The 19,172-nt window shown below is 42.5% G+C and overlaps 1 protein-coding gene across 1 annotated transcript in view; it reads left to right on the top strand.

Annotated features, from left to right (window-relative positions):
- The first annotated feature begins 5,251 nt into the window (after nt 1-5,251).
- Nucleotides 5,252-19,172, top strand: part of LOC135713558 (protein hu-li tai shao-like) — a 71,475-nt gene continuing 57,554 nt past the window's right edge. Inside the window, exon 1 of the mRNA XM_065236681.1 lies at nt 5,252-5,492. Within this exon, the coding sequence (XP_065092753.1) occupies nt 5,339-5,492 (154 nt within the window). The 5' untranslated portion in view covers nt 5,252-5,338. The remainder of the gene's footprint in view (nt 5,493-19,172) is intronic.

Genomic DNA, 19,172 nt, shown 5'->3' with positions numbered 1-19,172 from the left:
AACACATCGCTTGTTGAGCAGAAAAACGAGCCACTTTTTGATTCACGGATTTGTTTGCACTTCCCCTTCTGTTCTGTGGCTATAGTATACTCCTAGTCCCACCATCGAATGGCATTTGCTAGATAAGATGAGGTTGCGACATTATTAAACAAATCAAGCTGAACATTGCATTAGGTCCTAAGTAACATTGACAGATTCTCTTCGTCGACTTTCTCTTTGTATTCCCACGGCCATGTAAAGACATTCCCAGGTATTTTCAGCACAAAGATCGATAAAAGAAGCTTTTTCCTAGCATCTAATACGACAAACACAACAAGGAACGGTTATGTGCTCAAGTTATAAACGAAAGAGAAAGTCGACCAAGAGAATCGATCAATGTTACTTAGGACCTAATGCAATGTTCAGATTGAAATAAGCTCTGCAAACAACGCTCTTTGAAATCAATTTTATGAATATGTTACTGGAAATAATGCAAGGATTAAAAAGGAGGACATTTTCAGGCAAAAGGAGGATGTAGAAAAAATATTCGAAAAGGAGAACATGTCCTTCTTTAGGATACCATATGGTAACCCTATGCCTAGCACATCATTTTGAACGCCATTGTGTTCCTAATGCTGGTTTTAGACTAGGCAAGTAAAATGATCAACTCAGTTGAATTCAATTGGCTTGAAAAGTTGAGCCTGGTTCAACTTTTTTCAATTCAAGTGAGTTGATCAAGTCAGTTGAATGGCATGGTTTACACGTTCAATTCGCGTTCAAGTCAGTTGAATTCAACTGACTTGATCAATTGACTTGCCCTGTCTAAACTCAGCTTAACTCTCCAGTGCACTATATGGCAGCCATTTTATGTTCCTTTGATTTGTTTTCATCCCGTTGCTGGCTGTCAAAGTTCTGCTGTTAGTTGCATGTCAAAATTTCGTTTGAAAATAAGGAAAGGGCTCTCAAAAGTTTTCGAATTTTAAGCTAAGCATCAACCTGAATTGAAATGGATTTTCAAGATAAAGGTATGTAAAGGTTATGTTTGAAAGGTATTTTTGTTAATATTCCGGGGATTTCCAGGCCGAATGTTTGAAACTGTAGGATAGATTAGGGTTGTAACAAATGATATACGGCAGAACATTTTGCGAATTTTTGCGAATTTACGATATATTGTTACTTTTTGCCAAGGTAAACATTTCATTTTGCATATGCTAGTATGCAATTTATGAAAGTTCTGTTCATTACATTAGTTGTTTTAGAGTCTAGAACGTCGTATTTGAGAATATTAAGAGTATTTTTATAATTGATGATGAAATAATGTTGCAACATATTATGTAACTTTAATTTGATAAATTATAACCAATAGAGAAAAATTCTAATTGCACTTTTAGGGGATTATTTGTTTACTCTCTTCATACAATTTTATATGAGAACACATAACAATCAAATTTTAACAAAAAATAATCGATTTGTAGTTTTGGCCAACTTTTTGGGTCAAATACTCCTATGTGCATTGGTCCAATTACATAATTTTAGTGATATTATGTTCACCGTGTGTATAATTATTACAGCATAATGCAGTCCCAAAGTGACCCCAACGGAAATCTAAATAACTCCGGAACCATGAGTTGATCTATTTTTTTTTCTAAAGGAATAAAAAATACTTGAAAAGATTATCGACTAAATGAAACTTGTTGTGCAGAAAAATATTGAGTAATGATGTTTTTAGAGCTAATTGAATTTTGAAATCTATGCAAATTTAGACGTTAGGCATGGCAAGGTCAATCTTGAAGAGACTCAGTATGAAAGTGCAGTCTCTTTTGAACGCTATCAACAGATGCTTGGAGCTGCATTACTTTCCAAGCATCTGGAAGGTAGCAAAAATCATACCAATCCGCAAACCCGGAAAGGATCCAACATTTCCTGCAAGCTACAGACCAATCAGCCTCCTTTCAGCGCTGAGTAAAATTGATTGTTGTGCAAATTTGATCAATACAGATCTTTGGGGCCATTCCAAAGACTTCAGGAAAGTTTCGAGAACTTAAGGAAAGTCCAGAATTTCAGGGTGGTTTCAAAGTTTGTTCAGGTAGTAAGACTGAATTCTTTTGAGAAGACCAGAAAACTAAAGGTAAGAAACCTTGACAAATTTCCGAAAACTTTAGCAAAGGATCAGCATCAGGAAATTAGCGAAAAATCAAAAGAATGCCGGAGCAGTTTAAGGAAAGTTCTGTAAACTTCAGAGCGGTTTCAAAATTTTAAGAAAAACATGCCAGACTTCAGCAAAGATCAGAGAATTTCATGGTAGGTACATTCGTTTCAGACCAGTTCAAACACTTTTAAGAAGTTCCGAGACTTTCAGGATAGTTCAGACAACTCCTGAGAAGTTAAGAGGATTTAAAGACAATTTTTTTTTAACTTTAGATATGTTTACTTTGGGGAAGTTCAGATAGATTTAAAGCAGCTAAATTAATTTCAAATAGATCCAGAAGCATGCAGAAAGTTTCAGGAAACTATGGAAAATCCCGATTCCATCAGTTATGTTCCGAAAATTGACAATTGATCTTCAAGCAAGTTCTATAAATCCCAGGATGATTTCCGCAATAGAAAAGTGCAGATATGTTTGAGGCAAATTTAGGGATTTTTAAGAATAAAGAAAGGAAAGTTAAGATCTTTAGTGTAGTAACAATAACTTCAGGGAAGCTCCAATATGTTCTTTAGAAACAATATTCTTTCAGAGTAGTTTAAAGATCGTGAAGAATTATTTCTAAAACTTCAGTGACAATCTTGGAGCCACGTAAATTATTTGTATTTAAAATTTCTGGAAAATTAACCTTAGAGAAGTCCTGATAATTTCAGGGAAGTCCAAGTTAACAAAGCTTCAGAAAAAAAATAAGGGAATTCACAGAAGTCCAGCGTACTTCAAAGAAGTTCAGAAAATTCCAGAAAAATAACGGAAGCGTCAGAGAAGATTCATGAATACATGCTTGGCATGCACAGTTGTACACACCAACTGCTCATTTGTTAATAAATTTTACTCAGTTGTTAAAATTTGTTTTTCTTTAAAGTAATTGATAGATTAGAATCATAGCTTACTATAGATATGCAAAGCGTAAGTAAATCTTAACATTTGAATCAACACCAATGAATTTTTACGCTTAAAGTCTGAGATGTGCAGCGAGCATTTCTCACTTCATTTTTACAACGCAAAAACAAATACAGTTTATTACTAAAACTAAAATCTTCTTTTTTTACGTATCTTTAACAAGCTTAAACTCTATTCCATTTACTACTTCAAAAAGAACTATGTTTCGTCAATTGTGTTCAAAGTTATTAGCAAATGAGCAGTTCATGACCAAAACTGTGTATGCCCAGCATGCATGAATATTAGTAAAATCACACTTAAGAGAAGTTCCGAGTTCTTCTAGTGAATTTTGGTTGGTTAGTTGATTTTAACAAAAATTCCGTAAGCTCAGGATGATTGTGGAGACTTTTAAGAAGTTCTGCGGAATTTATGAAAGTCCAAAGAATTTCTGAATCTGCAGAAACTTTATGGGAAGTCCAGAGAACTTCAGAGAAGTTTGAAATAATTTGAGGTAAATCCAAAGAGAGCAGCGAAAAGTCGATCAAAAATTCACAAATGGATAAAATGTTTAAAAGAAGCTACGTGAAGTTCGGAGAAGTTCCGAAAATTTCAGGAAAATCACGGGATTCTTCAGTCCGATCAATGCACATCTGGAAGGTTTTGGGAACTCTAGACAAGTTTCCATAACTTTAGGAAAATTTTCATCAATTGGCATGTGATGTGATGTGTTGCTTATGGGTTTCCCAACAAACATTGAAAGCTGAATAAGAGCTTATTCAGGCAACAATTTGCTTCTTAAGCTAAAACGTGGCTTATTAAGCTTTTATTCAGCTCAAATTGTTTGATGGGTTTGGTTTAAGAAGAATCTGGTCACGTAAAACACCATATCGGTATAGAACACCAAGGGTATCAAGGTTGGAATCTGGGTTCGCATAGAGTTTACGAAACTTTTTACGTCTCATGAATCGATAGTTAACAAAACGATTTGATTTAATTTTAGGAATGGCTCTCTTCCCTGCAATTATTTTTAAGTTTATGGCGAGTTCATTGAAAACAAACTATTGTACTACACACCCCTGTGTTAAGAGTAGTGGATCGGTGGCATTATGGAAGGAATTATGTAAAGAGGAGGAAAATGGGAGATTAGGAAGAAGATTTTTCGGAGATGGTTGGAATAAGATGCAGTAGAAAATGTGAATTTTAAAAGTATAACATTCATTTGGAACAAGATTGGTGTGAAGTTGGTTAAAATTAAATAAATCAGTTTGAAAATGTAATAAAACTTCGTTTAGACGGTGATAAATAAAAAAAAAATAGAAATAAGTAATTCACTTTACCCATAGCTCAGAGTTTATTAGAGGGGACTTAATTGTGACTACATGTATTTATACGTTCCATCATTGCAGACCTTACTGAGCATCTGAGTCATGGAATATTTTATGGTCAGTTTGCCAAAAGCAATAAAGCTGAATGGATCATTAGACCATATTGTATGAGTGAGATATTGAATCTGGAAATTGTGTATCGGAGATAAACCAGCCTGCGGCTGAAAATCTCCTAAATAGAAATAATAATAATAATAATAATCTGTAAATTATTTATCAATTCTTTAAATTTTTTTTACTAGATATATTGATATCACTCCACATTTAAGGATCACTTCCAGTTGACTTACACCTTAGAGGGCTCTAAGCTTACACGCTGGACTGACAGGTTTATAAATATTATTAGTTTACCCATAATTGTGGGATGACTAAAAAAAGTCCAAATAATAGATAAAATTCATGTATTTTTTAAATATATTAAGAAGATCATTTACCCACAAATATTATCGCAAATTTCCACTTGGTCTTGTTTAAAAAATATATCATTGAATACTTACGTTTTATCTTGAAAATTATAAACCGGGAATTTATTTAGATTTGAAACGGGAAAACCGAAAATACACCGAAAATTTCAAAATGAATTCACTAATGAACCTAAATGCCACCCAAGGTGTTAAATGAAAATGTAATTGCAGTAAATTTCTGATGAATTTCTAAGAAAAATTATGAAAACTTCCATTCAGCAATTCAATAAACCTAATTCTGTTATGACGCAGAGGTACGCACCAAATGCCAAGGTTTAGTTCAGCACTCATAAATTATGGATTCTTAATCAGAATTCAAAACTGCGAATCGCATCCCTCAGTCGCACATTTTAGAAGGTGTCTCTTGGGATGAAGCTAACCGACTGAAGGATGCTAATGTATCTGCCACAGGTGATCATGTTGTCCTCATGGGTGCTGCATCGAAGGGCATAATTCAAAGAGGATATCAACACAATGCTACAGTATATAAAGCACCATATGCGAAAAATCCATTTGATTCGGTTACTGATGATGAGTTAAACGAATACAAAAAAACCGTCGAGAAAAAGCGACAAGGTGATTGTAAGTATTTATCGGGTCATAGGTACCCTAAAACGGGAGGAAGTTGATCATTTTTTTACTGATAAACCTCAATATCTTTTTAGCCATATGTTTGGCATACACACATACAAATATCTGTCAAACTTGTTCTAACACATGCGGTTCTATAACATTCCCCTGAAAATCGATTCTACGACAATACCCGGAAAACTATTCAACGGAAATCAATTTACTTTAGTTTTCTCATAATAAGAGCTGCTAATGTTGTACTTGTGTGAATTCTAAAAATAGCTAGTTTAGGAAAGCTTCAAAAGCCTGGCCTGTAGTGAAGTTGGCACGGTGTGGTGTCCACTAGCTGCCTAGTACAGCTCCACTAAAACCCATTCCTTACTCTCTCATCTGTCTTGATCCCCCGGAACCACTGTGGCTGCTTCGGGGGGTGGCTGTGCTCATGCACTTCTTATACTCTCAGCACTAGTTGGCGTTGCTAGATCGCTGCTCCTCTCTCCATTTTCGCTGTAGCTCCGACAGTATTTCATTGGGCAGTAGGCACTGCCCGCGAACGGTCGGTTTTGTTTTCGCTGGCGCTGATTTCATCTGTTTTTCGCATATTTTTTAATTGTAAAAAATCAAACCAATATTAGTTTTCGCGTGTGGATAAGTGTAAATTAAGATCTATCACGTCTTAAGCAGTTTTTTTTTAGTGATATTGTAATTAACGTGAAAAATCTGGGACAAGAATTTGTTCGAGTAGCTGTGTTGCTGTGATGTCGCGTCGGTCGGTTTTTCATTTCGCTTGTTTTTGGTGCTTTGCCTCCCTTCCAAGAAGAGTTTTACCGGGCATTTTTTTTCTTTTCTTTGTGCTGACGTTCTGCCTTCCAAGCAAAAATTCGGTGCAAATGAAAAACTTCGAATGTGATTCAAAATGTCGTATTGCGTTGTAAAAAAAAACCCGGAATTTTTTTGCGATTACCGCGAGTGAACAAACCGGTCCTTTTTCGGCGCCAGAATTTGGTGAGATCCATCTGATTTATAATCAATCATAAATGCACATTTCCATATATTACTAAATACGCGCCAGATTTTGAAACATCACATTTCGAAATCTGGAAGTGTGTTTGCAGTACAATTATTCATTTGATAACGGTAGTGTTTACATGCGGGGCTTATTGTATGTGAAAGTAACCTCGGAATGGACGTGAATTACCAGGCATTCTGAAATGGGTTGCTGAATCTGCAGTAGAGCTATCGCTTTCTAACTCCCGGACTAAACTTGCTTTAAATTATTACATCAAGGATTGTTGTAAGCAAATTTCTTCCATAATACCACTGCCGGCCAGTGGGGGTTAGATTTAATACACACACACATCTCCGACAGTATTTGATTGAGCGACTGTCCTGGGGCCACATTGCGCATCTCGAAACGAAAAACTTTTTCATACAAGCGTTCGTACAAAAAGTTTTTCGTTTCGAGATGCGCAATGTGGCCCCTGCTGACAGCATTCCAAGTGCCCACCTCTCGACACATTTTATCGAAAACATTCTCCACGTTAAGGACGGGCATCTCCTTTCGCACTGCTCGAACCTTGGACAGGAACTACGTTAGGTGTAATTTGAATTCTCCGCGTTTTCTGTTCACCCAGGTCGAAAGAATCGGTATTAGCATAGAGGTAACTCTAAGACAAGAAGGTCCCGAAATAACGTGCTCAACTTTTGGCTCAGCTCTGGTACTCTCTTCGGTCCCAAGCTAAGCGATTCACCCCTCGAAACATGGGAAAATCCACTATCCCCTCATTTTATCTGTCAAACTTTCATAGCGAATCAAAACAAACATTGTGTAGTAGTAGAATTTCGACTTGAATGGGGTACGTTGATCGTTTGCTTGGGACCAATAGGCTAGTCAAGTAGTGAGCCAATTTAAAATCGTTAGTTTCGTATTGATTGTTGGTATTAGTCTATGTGTTCATCTACCGTGTTCCACTCCTGTTGCCATTTAGTGAACGATTCCGCTCTCACAACTTTCCGTACTCTTCCGGCTTCTCTCCGCCTGTAACACTCGCTGTCCTCCGCCACGATGATGCCGACAACGCATACTGCTTCCGACAAGATTCTGTACGCACTCACGACTCGAATGGCTATGAGCCGGAACTTACTGCTCAGTTTTCTTTGGTTCTACTTTGTTTCCAGCGCTGCAACCCAGGCTGGACCTCCATACCTCAGTATCGACGACGACTTTTGCTACTGCTGGGACCAGAGATGTTCGGCATGATTCTAGCTATCGTATTAATGCCCTTCGAAGACTTCTCACATACATATTCGACGTGGCTGTTGAAGTTTATCTGGTATTCGATAATAACTCCCAGGTATTCAACACGCGCTTCGAAGCTATGACGTACTCCCCGAAAGTGTTTTCTGCACGCTGCACCGGTTTACAATTATTGACCAATAACACTTCCGTTTTGTGATGGGCTATCGCCGGCTTCGCTCCTTGCATCCAGTTACCGATCATGTCGTTTGCCTCGGTTACCAACACTTCCACCTCTTCCAGCGTCACGCCTGTTACCGTCAAGGCGACGTCGTCCGTAAACCCAACGATCACAACTCCTTTGGGCAGCTTCAGCGTTAGGACGCCTGTTTATGGTATTGGAATTTAGTTCATCCCTGACTGATTTTTCTGCAATACAATTACTGTGAGAGAGAGATTTCAAGAACAGGAACTTTGCCTGTCCATCCGATATCGTTTGGTTTTTGATTACTACTACGTCTTAATTATTCTAATAAAAGTGAATTTACGAGCAGACATTTTTGTTCTACAAGTTTTATTTATTTTCGGTTCGGAAATTCGGAAAAGTCCCGGTTTTGCGTGGTAGAACTTCGCGTCAGTTCTCAGTAGTCGTGCCTTGTCCACTTCCGCAACATTTCGAACAAATAACATTTGGTCCTTCGCGATCCGGATCGGCGTGAATCAGCGACAATGGAGGAGCTGATCAGGAAAAGAAACGTGGCCTTCGAGAGGCTGAAGAGAGTACATGCGAGTGCAAGGCAGCTGGTAGAACATGAAACACAGGCGTTCGAAGTTCACGATCGGTTTCGGAAATTAGCCGAAATGGAGGAATCTTTCGACAGGATTCAAGCTGAAATCGAAGAAGCAGTCCCGAACGAGGAACTTTCTTTGGTACTCAGTGTGCGTTCGGACTACGAACAACTTTTCTACACAACGAAAGGACTGATTACAAAGCTGCTGCAAATGAAGGAAGGTCCAGCAAGTGCTTTCAGTGACTCTACAGTGGTAGATCCTAATAACGAGCTGAAGGAGGTAGTCCGTGTACTGCTCGAAACGCAACGAACCCTTCTTTCCAGCCAAGCGACAAGTAAAACGAATATGGAAGGGTTGGCTGTCCAGCTTCGTCAGCAGCGCTTGGAGCCAATCGACACGCAGTTGCCGTCGTACAATTTGACCGTGTTCAGAGGCGACAGGAAGCAGTGGGCTTCTTTTAAAGATCTTTTCGTCAGCGGCGTCGATAATAAAAACCTACCTAGTGCTCTAAAGCTACAATTACTGATGTCCCATCTGGAAGGTGACGCCAGAAGCCTAGTTAGCAGTTACTCTATCACCGACGCAAATTATAAACAGGTGTGGGATACACTTGTGGAGACCTTCGACAAACCAAAGTTCACAGTTGCCGCTCTAGTTCAGGAGTTCTGCGACCAACCGGCAATAAGGCCTTTGAATCTTGCAAGCTTACGAAAGTTGGTCCCAACTTCCGACGAGGTAATTCGTCAACTATGTGCCCTGGGGCCAACTTGCGAAACGAGAGATCCTTGGTTGAACCACATCGTACTGAAGAAGCTTGATGATGGTCTTCGGTCTCAGTGGGCACAGCATATTGTCGATAATGACGACCCAACGTTCGTCGATCTTCTCAAGTTTCTTAAAAGGAAGTGTGAAGCGTTGGAGACATGTGCAGCATTCGGTGGAAAACCCTCGGAGTACGGCACCTCATAGAGATGACCGCAAGCAACTCACCCCAAAAAAGGAAATCAAGGCATTCAATGCAGTTCAACAACAGTCGTGTCCGGTTTGCGCGGAAAGCCACAGAATTTATGAGTGCACCGTCTTCAAGGAATCTTCTGTCAACGAAAGGCGCGAACGAGTGCAGCAGGCGAAACTATGTTTCAATTGTCTGAGACCAAACCATTGCGCCAAATCCTGTCCGTCGAAGTCGGTATGCCGCACACCACACTGTGAACAATGTCACCATACGATGCTGTGCAAGGCAGACAACAATGAGCTAACATCGACCCCGCCGTCACCACAGCAGCCGCAAAGTGCTGCAGCAGTCGATATCAAGCCAGCGGTGTCCTGCACGACTAACGCCAAAAAAAGCTGTTCTTCGGTTGTCATCGGCTTACTACAAACGGCATTAGTACGAGTGAAGCGAATTGATGGTGAGTGCCAGGAAGTACGAGTGATGATTGATAGCGGTTCACAAGCATCACTTATCACGGAGAATTGCGTGACCAATCTCGGATTGCAGCGAAGCAACGCTAATCTGATTGTCACCGGAATCGCAAGCTCTGCTCATCGGAAACCACCAGAGGAGCTGTCGACCTGGAAATTTCTTCTCGCTTTTGCTACAATTCGGTGGTCAACGTCAAGGCTTATGTGCTGTCCAAGTTCCTGCGGATCGTACCAAACCAGCGATCCTGAACGGCTAAAATGTTTGGAAACATTGCAGCTAGCGGACCCACATTTTGACAAGCCCGGCAAAATCGATATTACTCTCGGAGCTGATGTTTTCTTGGCTATTTTGGAAGATGGCAAGGTAATTGATCAACTCAACTTTTTGAAGAATTGTTGCCGGTCAAGTTTCAAGTTTGGACATGGACATCGACAAGGTTCTTCGGAAATTTTGGGAAGTAGAAGAGGTCAACAGACCGAAACCTTTGACACAGGAGGAGCAGCAAGCAGTGGATTTCTTTAATACTACGCATCGACGAGATGAAACTGGTAGATTTACAGTGCGTTTACCGTTCGACGAAAGCAAACCCGCATTAGGTGAATCGATGCCAGCAGCAATCCAGCGGTTGAAGGCGATGGAAAGGAGAATCGTTCGAGATCCAGGCTTCAAACAGATGTAGGGTGAGTTCATGACCGAGTACCTTCATCTTGGTCACATGGAGAGGATTCCAGATGACGAGGTTAACGTTTCGCCGGAGAAAAGTTTCTACCTTCCACATCACGGTGTCATGCGGCAAGACAGTGTCACAACCAAATAGCGAGTCGTGTTTGACCACTCGTGTCAATCGTCATCCGGAATTTCTTTGAACGAGAAACTGTTGACTGGACCGAAGGTCACCGAAGACTTGCTTGTCGTCCTCACCCGTTTTCGTAGCTACGCTTTATTGCGGATGCGGAAAAAATGTATCGACAGATATGGATACACAGAGACGATGTTGATTACTTGCGTACTGTATGGAGAGCGGAAGCCGATAAGCCCATTGAACATTACCGGTTGCTGACAGCTACGTACGGGACTTCATGTGCGTCATTTCTGGCTATCGAATCCTTACGACAAGCTGCCCGTGATTCCCGTGCGCAGTTTCCAGTTGCAGCTGATCGAGTGCTGAAAAACTTTTATGTTGATGATTTCCTCTCTGGCGCTGCAACATTGGAAGACGCACTCACGTTGAAGAAAGACATCGTTCGAATTACATCGGAAGCAGGTTTTCTCCTTCGGAAGTGGTCAGCAAATGATTCCCGGCTGCTGAACGAGAATGCAAACGCTGCTCAACCGAAGGCTCAATCTTCAGTCCCTGTTAATTTGCAATCAAAAACGGATGCAGTAAAAGCACTGGGTATTCATTGGTATCCAGCCACAGACTCTTTCGGATTCCGTTTGAATTTCGATATCGACAAGCCAAACACCAAGCGGCAACTTCTATCAGATTCAGCCCGGCTTTTCGATCCCTTGGACTGGATCTCACCGATAATTGTGCGTATCAAGATACTGTACCAAACACTGTGGTTGCATGACTAACAATGGGATGACCCACTTCCAGCTGTTATCAACAAGGAGTGGAACAACATCAAGGCAAGTTTGGCATCAATCGAAAACATTCGCATTCCAAGATGGATCGTAAATCACCACGGAGCGGTACAGCTACATGGATTCGCTGACGCGTCTGAAGCAGCCTATGCAGCAGTGGTGTACGCCAGATCCAAAGACGATGATGGCAATGTCAGCATTTCGCTGGTTGCGAGCAAAATCAAGGTTACTCCTATTCAGCAAGTGTCATTTCCTCGGCTTGAATTAAACGCTGCCGTTCTTCTTGTGGAGCTCATGAAGCAGATTCTCGAATCACTAGATCACTTGGATGTTACCTTTCACGCGTGGACGGATTCTACCGTTGTACTTGGATGGCTCACGTCGCATCCCAAGAAATGGAAAACTTTTGTGGCAAATCGGACATCGGCGATATTAGATTTCCTGCCTCGTAGTTCGTGGCATCACATATCATCGAGTGAAAATCCTACTGACTGTGCATTTAGAGGTTTGCTACCAACGGAGCTGGTTGACCCCTCCTGTACGACAACGAAGACATCTGGAAGGAAAGTACAGAAGCGGTACACATTACGGAAGACACAACGGAGCAAAGAAGAGCAATTTCGGCGGTTACGGCTGCTGTCAAACCTGCATCGGACTGGAAAGTTGAAGAATATCTCCTGAAACGAAATACATCTTTAAAGGATTCGCAACGAGAGCTAGCGTGGGTCTACAGATTCAAGGTCAACTCACTAGGGAAGCTACGAGGAACTGAGAAAATTACTGGGCAACTGAAGCCATTGGAAGTTCATGATGCCAATCTACAATTGGCCCGTTTTGCTCAGCATCAGGTGTTTGGAAGCGATATCGAACATCTTCGAAAAGGTCAACCACTTCCTTCTAACAGTAAACTCAAATCGCTTTTCCCTTTTATCGATGGAGATGGAACACTGCGTGTGGGAGGAAGATTACAAAACTCCGACCAGCCATTTCACATGAAAAGCATCCTGTTATACTTCCCAAGTCGCATCGTTTTACACTACAGCTGATATCGATGTTGCATCTACAGAATCTGCATGCTGGTCCTACTCTGCTTATCGCGACACTGAACCAACACTACTGGGTAATCGGCTGCCAATCAGTGGTGCGGTCTGTGGTAAATAGCTTCGTACGCGTTGCTCGGTGGAAAGCTAAAACAGCAAACCAATTGATGGGGAGTTTACCTGCGGTGCGAACTGTTACCAGTCGAACATTTGAAAACGTTGGCGTGGACTATGCTGGGCCAGCCTACTGCGATCTGTGAAAACCGTTAAATGCTACATAGCAGTTTTTGTGTGCCTTGCAACAAAAGCTGTGCACTTGGAGGTGGCTACCGATCTATCATCAAAAACTTTCATATCAGCTTTGAAACGTTTTTGCGCTCGTCGTGGTTTGCTGCCCAGTCAACTGTGGTCTGATAATGGCACAAATTTTGTTGGTGCCGACCGCCAGCTAAAGGAGCTTTTGGCGTCAGCTGCATTCAACATCGAAGTAGACCAATACGTGAGCAGTTTGGGAGTACAGTGGAATTTCATCACACCGTCCTCCCCGCACATGGGCGGTATTTGGGAAGAAGCAGTAAAAAGCATGAAAAAACACTTGCGCGTTGTACTGGGAACCAACATTTTGTGTTTCGAAGAGTTGACCACTGTCTTAACCCAGATTGAAGCATGCTTGAACTCACGACCTTTGTGTGCGCTTTCAAACTCAGTTGATTCCTGCGAGGCTTTGACACTCGGACATTTTATCATCGGCCAACCATTGAACCTTGTTCCTGTACCGGACTTATCATCTGTACCAATGAATCGCCTCGACAGATATCGCCAATTACGAAAGATTACCGAAGAGTTTTGGGAACGTTTTCGGACTAAATACGTCTCAACACTTCAACCCCGGACGAAATGGCAGAAAATCCAGGACAACCTGCAGATTTAGGACCTTGTTCTGGTGAAGAACAAGAACACGCCACCTGCCTATTGGGAACTTGCTCGGGTGGTTGCTACTCATCCGGATCGTAGCGGCATCGTTCGTAACGTAAGCCTGAAGATAGGTCAAACTATCTACCAGGTCCTTCCTACTAATTGAGGCATCCGTCTCAAGGCCGGGATGATGTTTAAGGTTTTGGAATTTAGTTCATCCCTGACTGATTTTTCTGCAATACAATTACTGTGAGAGAGAGAGAGAGAGATTTCAAGAACAGGAACTTTGCCTGTCTACCCGATATCGTTTGTTTTTTTATTGCTACTACGTCTTAATTATTCTAATAAAAGTGAATTTGAGAGCAGACATTTTTGTTCTACAAGTTTTATTTATTTTCGGTTCGGAAATTCGGAAAAGTCCCGGTTTCGCGTGGTAGAACTTCGCGTCAGTTCTCGGTAGTCGTGCCTTGTCCACTTCCGCAACATTTCGAACGATTAACAACGCCATTGTACAGCCCGTTCCAAAGCGTTGGACTAAGGATGGAGCCTTGTGGTACTACCGCTGTGATCCTAGTCGATCTACAGGTAGTCACCATCCTGAACATGTCCGGGGACGCCTGGATGGCCACTTTCAACGCCACGTTGGAGATTCCATCCGGACCGGGAGATTTCTTCACGTTCAAACCTTTCGCCACTGCTACGGGTTCCTATATGAGATGAACTAGCCTTCGGTTAAAAATCTCAAAAATTAAAGAAAAAAATGCTACGAGTTCCTCGTTTGTGACTTCGACGTTATCTCCCTCTCCGTACCGTGTAGGTGGCCAAGTCGTTGGGTTGTGTTAAAAGTCCTTCCACGATGACTTTCAGCTTCTCTGGGCACATTTCAGCGGACATCGTTGGACCTCTGATCTTCGCCATCACGACTCGATATGTGTCGTCCCATGTGTTGGCATCAGCGTCTCGACACAGCTACTTATAACAGTTTGACCTGCTCTGCTTTATCTGTCGTTTAAGTGCGGCTCTGGCCACTCGAAACACTTCTCTTCGTTCCTCTTTGTCTGCTTCAGTTCTTGCTCTCTGAAGACGTCTTCTGGCTCTGAGACAACTAGTAGGGAGGGTGCTAAGTACCTCGTTACACCAGTAAACTGGACATTGTATGTTCGTTGGCTCCAGTGTCCTCGGCATGGTCGTGTCACATGCTCTCACTAATGTTTCTGTCAGCTCTTCCGTGTTGAGATCCGCAGGGCTCCTGTCCACACGGAGTGCTTCAACGAAAAGATCCTTGTCAGAAGCATTTGTCTTCCACTTCCGGTCGCAACTTATCGCCCTCCAAATTGCCACAGTATTCCGATGGCCGATGCCATACCGGGTCGCTATGGGTAAATCCTTCGCACTCTCCATTTCATGTTTACCACCAGTGACGAATTGCAGAAAGTTACGTCGATAATGGATTCCCGGCCATCTCTGCGTAAAGTGCTGCTGGTGCCTTCGTTGGTCAGCATAACTTCCAGTTTTGCCAGTGCTTCCAGCAGACTGTGCCCTCTTGTATTGGAACATCTGCTTCCTCACTCCACTGTCCAAGCATTGAAGTCTTCTCCGATGACTACCGGTCGTCGTCCGATCAGCTTTTCGGTAAGTCCATCCAGCATCTCATGGAACTGCTCCATCGTCCATCTGGGGGGTGCGTAACAACTTCATATAAAGATTCCGTTAATTTTGGCAATCACGCACTCATGACTCGCATGGCTATGCGCCGGAACGTACTGCTCAATTTCCTTTGGTTCTGCTTCGTTTTCAGCGCTTCAATCCAGGCTGGACCTCCTTACCTCAGTATCGATGAGGACACACTAGCCAGAAGACGCCTCTTGCTGCTGCTTGGACCAGAATTGTTCGGCATGATTCTGGCTATTGCGTTGATGACCTTCGCCACCTTCTCGCAAGCATATTCGATGTGGCTGTTAAAGTTTAGTCGATCATCACTTCCAGGTACTTCAGCACGCGCCTCGTAACAATGGCGTGCCCTCCAACAGTGATTTCTGCCCGCTGCACTGCTTTACAGTTACTAACCAACATCACTTCTGTTTTGTGGTGGGCTATCTGCAGCCTCGCTCCTTGCATCCAGTTACCAATCGTTACGTATCATTGTATCACAAGCTCTTGTACCTTCCACCTATCAGGGAACTGACCCTCGTCCAGACATATCTGCAGAACCATCCTGAACATGCCCGGGAACGTCTGGATCGCCGCCTTCAACGCCGCGTTAGGAATTCCATCTGGGCCGGTAGCTTTCTTCGCCTTCAACCCTTTCGCTGCTGCTAGGAGTTCCTCGTTGGAGACTTGTTCAACGTTGTCTTCATCTTCCTCGCCATATGGTATAGGTGGCCAGGTCGTTGGGTCATGCTGTGGGAAAAGTCTCTCCACGATGACTTTCAACTTGTTGGGGCACATTTAAACCGGCATCGTTGGACCTCTGATCTTCACCATCGCGACTCGGTATGCGTTACCCCAGGGGTTGGCATCGGCATCTCGGCACAGCTCCTTGAAACTGTTTGACTTGCTCAGCTTTATGTTTCGTTTTAGTGCAGCCCTGGCCGCTCGGAACACCACCCTGTGCTCCTCTCTGTCTGCTTCAGTTCTTGCTCTCTGAACGCGCCTTATGGCTAGAAGATAACTAGCCCGGAGGGTGCTAATAATTTCCTCGTTCCACCAGTAAGCTGAACGCCGCCTGTTCGTTGGCTCCAGTTTTCTCGGCATAGTTGTGTCACATGCCCTTGCTAATGATTCGGTCAACTCGTTCGCGCTTAGGCCCAAGGCGCTGCTGTCTACCCTTAGAGCTTCGATGAAGAGATCCTTATTGAATGCCTTCGTTTTCCACTTCCGCTCACTTCCTTTCTTCCTTCGCATTTTCACCGGTGTCCATTCGCGGATACTGTACCGGATCGGCTGATGGTCACTTTGGATGTACTCTTCGCACACTATCCAGTTCATACTTGCCACTAGCCACGTACTGCAGAAAGTGGCGTCGATAATGGATTCGCTACCATCTTTGCAGAAGGTGCTGATGGTTCCTAAGTTGGCCAGACTGACGTTAAAATTTGCTAGAGCTTCCAGCAAGCTATACCCTCTTGAGTTGGTACATCTGCTCCCCCAATCCACTACCCAAGCATTGAGATCTCCTGCGATGACGACTGGTCTCCGTCCAATGAGCTCTCCGGTGAGCCCATCTAGCATCTGGTGGAACTGCTCTATTGTCCATCTCGGGGATGCGTAGCAACTACACACAAAGATTCCATTGATTTTGGCGATCACGAAACCTTCGTATGAGCCCACCACCACTTGTTGAATGGGATACCTGCCCATGACTTGTATGGCCGTCATTCCTGCTCTATCCGCCACCCAGTTACTATTATCGAGAGGGACTCGATATGGCTCTGCAATGATTGCAACGTCACATTTTGTTTCTGTTGTGGACTTCCACAGCAGTTGCTGTGCTGTGTTGCAATGATTGAGATTTATTTGGGCTACCTTCATTATTGTTGAGCCACCATCGCCTTCTTGAACTCTGGGCACCTGAAACTTCCCGACACATGGCCGTTTCCGTACTCCTTTTTGCAGAACATGCACCTCGGTTGCTTCGTACAGTCTTTTGCAACGTGCCCCTTCTCTCCGCATTTCTTGCACACCTCAGATCTGTCAGGGCCGTTGGAATTTCTCGCCTGGTGACCGAAACCCATACACTTGAAGCATCTCTCAATTTTTTTAGACACCCGAGGAATAGCTTTCAATTGGCACACTGACCACCCAATTTTGATTCGGCCTGTCTTCAGCAGCTCGTTAGTTGCGTCCGAAAAAAAGTCGTATCGACGTGTCTGCGTTTTTCTTCAATTTGTTGGGTCCCCCTCCGGGCCGCTTTCTCCGCTCGTTGTATGTAGTCGCCTATCGTGATCCTATGGCTATGCAAGCAGGGAGGCCAGATCGGCGTAAGTCAGGAATGTTCAGCGAATCCAAACACATAAAGCAACCAACGATACAGACAAAACGGTTGCTACGACTACCATGACAAACTCGCTCTGTAACAAAGTTCGATCCGAGTGGTAGAAGGATTATTGCTTGCCTGCTTTGTTGCAATATACACGGATGAGGACATAGCTTGATATGAATCGGGAAAAGACATAACAAAAAAAATTCCCATTAACACACGTGTATCATCTTCGGCTTTACTTCGTGAAGCAGCTTGCCAACAATTTGCTCGTTTCCTTCTACCGCCCCGAATGAGTCGGGTCGCACGAGCTGCTTGTCATGAAAAAGAACGGTGAAGATTATATCATTATTGTTTTCAACTTCTGACATAGCGTTATTATTCGGTTCGTTGATCGCTTGTTATTTTGTCATTTGGAGATATTTTTGATTCCTTGGGAATGTTACATCTGAGCCCACTACTCACCCACCAATTCTATGCAGAGTTGGAAAAAGGGCATATCTGCTTTGATCGATTCTCTTCATCGACTTTCTCTTTTGATAACCACCGCTAAGCAAACAGTTTTCGTGCTATTTTTGCCTCATAGTATGATAAAGGAGGTTTTTATCTATAGTCCACATCGTGAAATACAACAGGGTTGTTGCAGCTGAGTTATTAACGAAAGAGAAAGTCGATGAATAGAATAGAGTTGATAGGCCCTTTTTCCTTTGAAATTAATCCACTCTCAATAAAACGGTTAAACTGAATATTTTTTTGTTTGCTATGAAATGTAATGATGGCTGACAGCCGAAATGCCGAATCTGTTTACCAAGATTCCAATTTTGAAACGAAATCTCGGCAAATTAGATTACCGAGATCAGCGAAAATATTGTTATCGTTGATGTTCGGCACCCAGTGTTGCCGAATTTCGGATAAAACATTAATTTGTCGAAAATTCAGATATAACTGGTTCTGACTTTCAGTTGAAGTTGTTAATTTGCTGTATTTTCAGTAAATTAGGCACATGCAGTGTTAGTTCGGTAATATGTATTGCCGAGCTCAAGAATTATTTTTACGTGTGTACCACTCGAACATTTAAGCATCACGTATACTGGTGGACATTAAACTAAAACAATACAGTGCCAACATTTCAAAGGGGCGTAATTGCATTTGTAAACAATTACTTTCGTCGTAGATTTCTCGCGAATGAAAGCTCACTCATAGAAATGAATGACACCAGCAGGTAGAGGAATGTTTCCTGTCCCAGCTAGCATTGGTAATTTGGAGGGGTGGGCTTTTATTTGCGAGAAATCGATGACTTAAGCCATTGTTTACAAAAGCAATTACGCCTCTTTGAAATGTTGGCACTGAATAGGCCGATTTTCATACAAACTAGCCAATTGTGGCATGTTGCCACTGTGTTTTGTCATGATCAATTGAGCTGAAATTTTGAGACAAAACTACAAATATCAGGCATAACATTTGATAACGGCACAAAAGCATTTGTAAACAAACTTTCTAAGGCCCTTTACACCTGTACCAAAGTACGCCCACGCAAACCAATACCACTTTCGGAGAGGTGATAGTTGTCCCTATCCGATGATGTTGTTGGTTTGCGTGGACATACTTTGGTTCGCGTGCAAAGGGTCTTAGAAAGTTTGTTTACAAATGCTTTTGTGTCGTTATCAATTGTTATGCCTGATATGCTGAATTTTGCGTAAACGTAATTTCAAATTGT

This window comes from Ochlerotatus camptorhynchus, unplaced genomic scaffold (genome assembly GCF_037179485.1).
Source record: "Ochlerotatus camptorhynchus isolate MF236.1 unplaced genomic scaffold, CSIRO-AGI_Acam_v1.1 ptg000568l, whole genome shotgun sequence".
NCBI lineage: Eukaryota > Metazoa > Arthropoda > Insecta > Diptera > Culicidae > Ochlerotatus > Ochlerotatus camptorhynchus.
This window is presented reverse-complemented; position numbering and strand designations above follow the sequence as displayed.